Below are 9020 nucleotides of genomic sequence, written 5' to 3' on the forward strand. Positions count from 1 at the left end.
ACGTTACTAGTCCCACCAGCCCATGGCTAGTGACTAGTGACTAGTGGCTAGCGGCTAGCGGCTAGTGGCTAGTGGCTAGTGTCTAGTGACTAGTGTCTAGTGGCTAGTGTCTTGTGGCTAGTGAATAGTGGCTAGTGACTATAGTGGCTAGTATCTTGTGGCTAGTGACTAGTGACTAGTGACTAGTGACTAGTGGCTAGTGACTAGTGGCTAGTGGCTAGTGTCTAGTGACTAGTGGCTAGTGACTAGTGGCTAGTGGCTAGTGGCTAGTGACTAGTGACTAGTGGCTAGTGACTAGTGGCTAGTGACTAGTGGCTAGTAACTAGTGGCTAGTGGCTAGTGGCTAGTGACTAGTGACTAGTGACTAATGACTAGTGACTAGTGACTAGTGGCTAGTGGCTAGTGGCTAGTGACTAGTGGCTAGTGACTAGTGACTAGTGGCTAGTGGCTAGTGGCTAGTGACTAGTGGCTAGTGGCTAGTGACTAGTGGCTAGTGACTAGTGACTAGTGGCTAGTGGCTAGCGGTACTGATCTGGGCTTGTGCAGAATCATCCTGCAGTAGCCAGACCTCTGAATGGTACAGGGATGGTAGCCAGAACGCTGAACTTCCCATCTATGCTGATGATGCTGATGGGAAGGGCTGGTTCAGCTGTTCAGTCTGGAGCAAAGACAAAGAGCACAGAGGAGGTGGAGAGAGACTGACCTGCTCTGTCCTCTGTCCTCAGTCTGTTTTCTCTTTCCCCCGTTTTGCACGCTCTGTATCACTATGCTCTTCAGGAGTGACCTTCTCACCATCTGTCTCCCCTCTGTCTTCAGTTTATCTCCATTCTCTCTCTCTCTCTCTCTCTCTCTCTCTCTCTCTCTCTCTCTCTCTCTCTCTCAGGGCTCCTCGGTGATGGTGGGCAGGTGAGGGGTGCCTGGTGAACTGGGCGTGCTCCGCAGGTCGGGCCTGACGTTCACACTGGAGATGGACCACACGTCGCTCAGCTCTGCAGAGGTTACAGGTCAAAGTTCACAGGTCAGGGAGCAATATCAAAACATCAAGGGGCATCGTGTACACAGTATATCCTAGGCATCGACGTTCATAGGTGGAAGAGAGAAGGTTTACGCACGTGGGTAAGGGGCGGCCATGCAGGATGTGTAGGATGCAGGTAAAGGGCGGCCATGCAGGGTACGGGGTTCATAAGAGGCTCAAGAGGAGTTTCACAGTTCATAAAGGGTGTGACTGTGTATGGAGTTCATAGAGGATTCATATGGACTTTCATGGGATTCATAAGATGCTTAAACAGAGTTCAAGGTTCAAACCGGGTTCAAGTTTCAAACAGGGTTCAAGGTTCAAACAGGGTTCAAGGTTCAAAAAAGGTCCCAGGTTGGAACAGGATTTGCGGTTCACACGGGGTTCAAAGTTTGAACAGAGTTCAAGGTTGGGACAGGGTTTAAGGTTCGAAAAGGGTTCAAGGTTCGAACAGGGTTCGAGGTTCATGGTGAAAAGGGTTGGCAAGCAGGGTGCGTACAGCTGCAGGTCCAGGCTTCCTGTGGGAGACTCCGACTGGAAGGGAACCCAGCGAATACAGACCACCTCAGAGGGATCTAGCGGCACACAGAGAGCATTACACTGGGGCATGCAGGGATGGAATGGTCATCATATATTACACACATATACATAGAATATAGAATTAGAATGGATAGAAAAGGTACATGGAGGTACGTGGAAGTATATACAGCTGGCTTACTCTTAGGGTTCCACAAGCGCGTTCGGATCTGGGCAAGACAGCATTTTTTATTGATGCCCCCAACACATGGAACGCTCTTCAACAAACCCTAAAGCTAGAGGTCCTCCCATCTGCTTCTGCTTTTAAACATCTGGTGTTAAATCTCTGTTTGTCAAATTGCAATTGTTTTTAGTTTCTTCTATTCTTTTTATATTTTCATTGTGTTCTCATGCTCATGTGTGTGTAAACTCGTCGTCATTGTAAATGAGGGAAACCTCAATGTCCTTTGAGTTAAAATAAAGGTTACAAACTGGAGGTATGTGGAGGTATATGGAGGTACATGGAGGTACATGGAGGTATGTGGAGGTACATGGAGGTACGTGGAGGTACGTGGAGGTACATGGAGGTACATGGAGGTACGTGGAGGTACATGGAGGTACATGGAGGTACGTGGAGGTACATGGAGGTACATGGAGGTACAATGAGCAACAACGGAAGTGACTCAGAGGGTAAGTGTGGGTGTGTTTGATTTAGTGACTAGGGCAGGCCTGAAGTAACGGACAAAGGGCCGTTTTCTTAGGGAAATGTGTCTTTTATAATTAACTACCTAAACTACACGACCAAAAGTAGTCAACTACTGAAAGAAAGCGTTGAATGTAGTTCAGTTACCGCCCCCAACAACTGGGGAAATGTAGTTCAACCAGTAATTACACATATATGGAGGTTAAGGTTAAGGTAAGTGTTTATATAAACAGCTTTTTAGAGGTTACCACACACAGAGCCTCCAGCCACGACACAGAGGGGAGCCTTTTCCAACCAGTCTAATTAGATGCAGCGAGGGGAACTGGGGCAAAAAGAACCATCTGCAGAACCACATCATGCTACCAGGGTTCTATTTAGAGGCACATCGCAATGTGGGCGATAAAGATCTGTCTTCTCATAAGGATATGTGTCTTTTCACTGCACACTTTTTACTTCTTACTGGTGCACTGCTCTGTTGTATGTTAAATACCCTGTTGTATGTCCGTTCTATTTTATAATGTTTTGCCTATTTTTAAACCGAATCAAACCGCACTTACATTTTTTAAAAGTTTACTCTGTCTATTCTATTTTGATGATTTGTATTACTGAATGACTGTAAACAGAGAGGCCTATTGGGATGCTAGATCCTAATGTGAAACACTGTGATTTACCTTACCTTGCTAACTCTCTATCTTTTTTATGCTTTTTATGTTACCATGGCTACCACTGTAGTACTAATGTTACCATGGCTACCACTGTAGTACTGATGTTACCATGGCTACCACTGTAGTACTAATGTTATATTTCGTATAGCTTTGCGCTCTGCTCTATTGGAACTGCCCCTTTAATCATATGCTATCATGAAAACTTTCAACCACATGCACGCTCCTCACCTGCCTGGCCACGCCCACATCTGCTCACACATGAGCGGGCCATGGCCATACTACCAGCTCCTTCCCTACTTTCACCACCGTGAAGTCCGTGTATAGCACCTCTTCAAGTTCAGTGCTTTGAAGTAGTTAGTTTAGTTATAGGAGCTGTGTTGGCTTTGTCTTTTGTTTTTCCCTCTCTCACTAATTTACGGGAGAAAGAAAGGATAATGTCGTCACCACCGGAGAGTCTAGAGGATTATTCTGACCTCCACCGGCGCTTCACATTCGGGCTTCCTCTGGGCGTAGTGGGGCTTGCCTGCTCCACGTTTGTGGCAGGCAGGTGAGTCTCAGCGGCGCCCAGAGGAGAGTGCGCGTCGCTGGGCAGTTCCCCCGCCAGCGTTGCTCTCCGGCTGTGCAGCTGGATACTATTGCCGTAAGAGGCAGTCGGCTGGCCGACGGTCTCTCTGGGTGGGTGGTGTCTTGCGACGCGGGCTCTCCGCCGGGCCATGCCCTCGTTGACCTGTTGGCCTGGGTTAACCCTTTTTAAACCTGAAACGCCTTGAACTGCATTGTATAGCCTGTGTATATGCGCAGTTATGTTTCCGGGGTTTCTTAATGGGTTAAGGGAGCAACCATTTTCTGTTAATAAACATAGGGGAGTGGTTGTCTCCCCGGTGTGTTGGTAGCAGAGTCGACTCTCTGGTTGAGCCCGGCTCTGACCCCGGGCCTTTTCACGGGGTCCTGGCCCCCGGGATGTGGCCTGGGGCTTGGGCCTCTTCCGCGCCCCGCTGCTACGGCCTTGCCACGGGGTTGGGGCTTTTTGACCCCGACCCCGCGATGTTGGGGGCTGTGACAGTTTTTTTTTGCTTCACGTCCGTTCCATGGTGGCGTGCGGGATGCGCGTCAGAGTAGTCGCGGGCCCTTCTATACGAAGGTAAGTCCCACGGTCTGCTCACCCTGTGCGTTTGAGGTACTGTTCCCTCTTTGCACAGTTCGGGTCCGGTCTCCCTCCCGCCCCTCACTAGGGGGGGCGGGGGGGTCCGGATCCTCCCCGGTATTCTGATGGTTGTAGGGGACCTCAGTGGGTACATCTGTCGGGTTTCCGCTCTGCTCCACTCTTGTGTTCCAATAGAGCAGAGCGCAAAGCTATACGAAATATAATGAAGGTTATCCTATAACCCTAGTTATATGAGTATAGCGAGCGCTCTGCTCTGACTCACTGAGGACCCCACGTGTCTTCCGTTTCGGCGGTGAAAGACTGGGGAATGAGCTGGTAGTATGGCCATGGCCCCGCTTATGTGTGAGCGGATGTGGGCGTGGCCAGGCAGGTGAGGAGCATGCATGTGGTTGAAAGTTTTCATGATAGCATATGATTAAAGGGACATTTCCAATAGAGCAGAGCGCTCGCTATACTCATATAACTAGGGTTATAGGATAACCTTCGTTACCATGCTGTAGTACTGAGGTTACCATGGCTACCACTGTAGTACTGATGTTACCCTACTAATGTTACCATGGCTACCACTGTAGTAGTAATGTTACCATGGCTACCGCTGTAGTACTAATGTTATGGCAGACTTGGCAGCTCATCTTTTCTTGGCAGGCCTTGCTCATGTGTCCCCATTTCAGACAGCTGAAACATAGGCCTTTACTCTTGAGAAAATCTATCTTCTCCTTGTGAAGCGACTTCTTCATCTTTTTGCATTGCTCCATGGCATGCTGTTCTCCTTGGCAGAAGAGGCAAGGGTTGGAGAAGGCACAGAGTGTATCCCCCTTGGTCCTTGCTTTAGTCTCTGCCGGGTTCTGGACTGCTGTAGCAGCTTCTCCGAGCACCGCTCTTTCTGGATGTCTTCTCATCTTTGTGAGCCTTAGCTTGGCTCTTGTTTCCATCTGTGATGTTGCCAAAGAGAGGATGCAGGGCTTCTTGGGCTTGTAGGTTGACAAAATCGGCAAAGTCGCTGAACTTGGCGCTACAATGATCTTTCTCTAGAAGAGCATAGGCTTTGCTTCTCCACCGCTCTCTCTGCTTGTACGGAAGCTTGGCTGTGATAGCACGCATATTTGATATGCTGTCAAGCTCCTGCATGTACTCCACGCCAGCCATAGCGTTGAGGCATCCAGTGAGATAGAGGCCAAAGGAGTGGAGCGCCTCTCCGTCATCGGACTTGATAGTAGGCCAGTTCAGTGCATTGTCTATATACGCCATTGAGATCTTGTATCCATTTCCAAAATGTTTTTTCAAGAGCCTCCTTGCCTCGTGATAGCCTCGCTCTGGTTCCATGTGAAGACAACTTCTTATCAGCTCTCTTGGCTGTCCATCCGTGTACTGCTCCATGAAGTACAGCCGATCTCTGTTACTATCTGTCTTGTCCTCCACTCCGTGTTCAAAGGCCCTGATGAATAGCCTGTACTCCATAGGGTCTCCCTTGAATATAGGAATCTGTTGAGGGGGCAGATTCCTGGTGGTTTTGTTGCTTCACTAGGAAATCCATGGCTCGTGTGGACTCTTGTTGCGGAGACTCTTGTTCTTTCTGTGTAGCACCGCCAGGTGTCTGGAGCTGCTACTGTAAGCAGGTTCTCTTTTTATCGCTACAGCCTGGGGAGTAGGCGTAGCCTGCTTGTGAGCTTGTGATTCGAAGGGCTTTAGAGTTAGAGTTTGGAATCAGGGCTGGTCTATCGCCCTGCTCTAAAGACAAACTCTAACCTTAACCAACTTCGAAAGAGGGCCTAAACTTAACCAGTTGGAAACAAGGCGGACAGTAATAAAATTAGCAATCAATCAATCAATCAATTCAATAGTCCACGCTCACTTAAAACAGCGCACCTCCCAGCTGCTTCTATAGAAAGTAGGTAAACATTTTTTATTTTTTTATTTGCAATTAATCAATCAATTCGCACGATTTTTATTTTGTTCCACAATGACTCATGACCCATCAATTACATCATCCAACATTATTTAAGCAACTAACACATTCGCCGTGACAGAATCGTTTTTCATTTAGTCTTTATGACCCTATTGATCCATATCCTTTCGTAATGTTTACTGTCCGGTTTGTCCGCCATCTTGCTTCACTTCTAAAAACTCGTGTGGCGGAGTGATAGTAATGCGGTTGTGGGCGGGTCCTGGGACCAAGAGCGTGGGGTTAGTATTAATACCCATGTGTAAGTTGACTGTTTCAGCCAATCAGAATCGAGAAATTTGCATGCTGTTGTATAATAGCTGTTAAGTGCCTTGGGTCTCCTGAAAGGCGCTATATAAATTTAAATTTAAGATATTATAGACACACACACAGACACAGACACACACATATACACACCTTACTGTCATGACTATATCACAGTGAGAGACACCTCTGATTGGCAGATGTTTATATCAGGGTGTTTGGCATCACCAGCCCGTCCTATATTGAAGTATGGGTAGAATTTCTCAGTGAAGGTGTGTTCATGAGTGTAGATGTGAGTCATGTCTTCAGGGTCGTAGAAGGACAGCTTCCCCCCGTCATAGTCCAGCTGTACTCTGACCCTCTGGGGGCTCCTCTTCACTGTGAGGATCTGACTCAGACCATTATAGTACTTACCACTCCTATAACATAGAGCCCAGATACCATGTTGTGGTGATGCCACTAGCCCCTTTCTCTTGTTGTCAAATGATTCTTTAGCTACACCTATAGTCCAGTCAGGATGGTCTCCCACCTCCACCTCCCAGCTGTGTTCTCCTGAGCTGAAGCTCTCAGAACCCAGAACAATGACATAAATGTTCCTCTCTGGGTTGTCAGGGAGCTGCTGCTGTGTGACTGTGCGTCTCACACTGGTCAGATCATCAGATATAGAGAGCCAGGGTGGTGCAGTGTTTGGGTCCAGAGTGACAGGAGTGAACTTGACCCTCTCCTTCATCTTCTCCCAGACTCTGAAGGTCAGGTTGCCCAGGTGTTTGGCCTCGTCTATCAGCGCTTCTGAGACCAGCTGTGGACGAGGCAGGTTGCACTGAGCTCTTTTCAGTGTGGTCTTGTAGTTCTGCAGGAAGGAGACGTGTTCAGCGTTCAGCTCCTGCTCTATGGCTCTGATTGTGTCTGAAAGGGTTGACATCTCTCTGTCCAGCCACTCAATCTTCTCCTTCATCATCTGGCTCTTCTGCTCCTCTTCCTCCTTCAGTGCAGCTACCCTGGCCTCCTTTTCCTCATGGAGAAACTGGAGAAGCTTCTTAAACTCCTTCTCAATCTGCTTCTCTGTGTGCAGGGCCTGGACCTTTAAGTGTTCTGCTGTGCGGACGCATGTTTGTTTGATTTCTTTAAAGGCCTGTAGCTTGTCGCGTAGGGTCTTCAGTGGAGCCTGGAGCTGCTTCTTGTGATCCTCCGAAGCTTCCTCTATGTAGCAGCAGTTGTGGCTCTTGTGTTTTCTGGAGGACTGATACACCACACAGATGAGCTGGAGCAGGTCATCCAGACAGAAGTGCTTGAGTTCTTCTCTGTGCAGACTGCAGAGCACCTCAGAACCTGCTGGAGCTCCCTGGCTTCTCTCCCTGAAGGCCTCACACAGGTTCTTCAAAGCCAAGTTACGAGGAGGATCTAAAATTGAAGAGACTTTCCTACAAAGTGGACAGTTCTTGTCTTCTCTGTCTCTCCAGTATTGTTGCAGACAGGCTTTACAGAAGCTGTGGCTACACAACAAGACGACAGGATCTGTGTAGATGTCACGGCACACAGGACAAGACAGATCCTCTTCACAATGAGACGAAGCCATTTTGTCACTCAGTAACACTCCCTCCTCTGGAATGCTCCCTGAAGTTTAGTTTAACTTTTGTTATAAACTTACTTAGATTCAGCTAATTTACTCCACAGCTAAACCAAGGCATCTTGTTTGAGAAATGCAGGTTTCAGTTTTCTTACTAATATGAGGGCCGACGTTCCACTCTACTGGTTAAAGTTGCTTACTCGTGAGTAGTACGTTCGTTGATAAAGAAAAAGAATGTCCACAGCCGCTCCAGTGTAAAACAAAGATATCCAAATGGTTTATTTCTCTTCCACAGCGAAGTCTTTCTTTACAGAAGTGGTCCTAAAGCTATTTTCCTAAATATTCACGTCACTACTACAAGGTAAGAAAACTGTCTTTTCCCAGTCTCCAAAATCACAGCCGACTCGACACATGAAAATTCCTCCACACTGGAAAGCCGTAAATCAACTTGCCGGCTCTTTCCACAGCAAAAACGGTAGACAAGGCACCCTGGTCTAGAAATGCAGGCTTCAATCTATGTTGTTTAGTCTATCTGTTCAGTACTGCTCAGCACTGTTTCAAGATGCAACTGACTGTTCTGAGAGAATTGTTGAATATATAGATACACAAATGTTCTAAAATGTTTGGTTATGACATCATACAGTGACATCATCACAAATGTTCTAGAATGTTCTATTATGACAAATAAGACGGTTCAATGACTTTATCTAATCCAATCAATATTCCTAATGCCGTTTCAATGTAAGGTTATAAAAATAAACATATAAACATTCATATTCATACCATGGCTACCGCTGTAGTACTAATGTTACCATGGCTACCACTGTAGTACTAATGTTACCATGGCTACCGCTGTAGTACTAATGTTACCATGGCTACCACTGTAGTACTGATGTTACCATGGCTACCACTGTAGTACCGATGTTACCATGGCTACCACTGTAGTACTAATACAGGATAGGTGCAGATAGGTGCAGATAGATGCAGATAGGTGCAGATAGGTGCAGATAGATGCAGATAGGTGCAGATAGGTGCAGATAGGTGCAGGATAGATGCAGATAGGTGCAGATAGGTGCAGATAGGTGCAGATAGGTGGAGATAGGTGCAGGATGGAGCAGGATGGAACAGATAGGTGCAGATAGGTGGATAGGTGCAGATAGATGCAGATAGGTGCAGGATAGAT

The 9020-nt window shown here is 47.3% G+C and overlaps 1 protein-coding gene across 1 annotated transcript; it reads right to left on the bottom strand.

Moving 5' to 3' along the window:
* Positions 1–6436: 6436 nt before the first annotated feature.
* On the bottom strand, positions 6437–7846 carry LOC311247785 (E3 ubiquitin-protein ligase TRIM35-like; the record flags this gene model as incomplete). The annotated part of the gene is made up of 1 exon (XM_084338782.1): positions 6437–7846. The coding sequence occupies one exon, from the start codon at positions 7844–7846 to the stop codon at positions 6437–6439; it is 1410 nt and encodes a 469-aa protein (XP_084194908.1).
* Positions 7847–9020: the final 1174 nt, after the last annotated feature.

Source organism: Notolepis coatsorum, assembly GCF_963971535.1.
Source record: "Notolepis coatsorum genome assembly, contig: SCAFFOLD_520, whole genome shotgun sequence".
Classification (NCBI taxonomy): Eukaryota; Metazoa; Chordata; class Actinopteri; order Aulopiformes; family Paralepididae; genus Notolepis; species Notolepis coatsorum.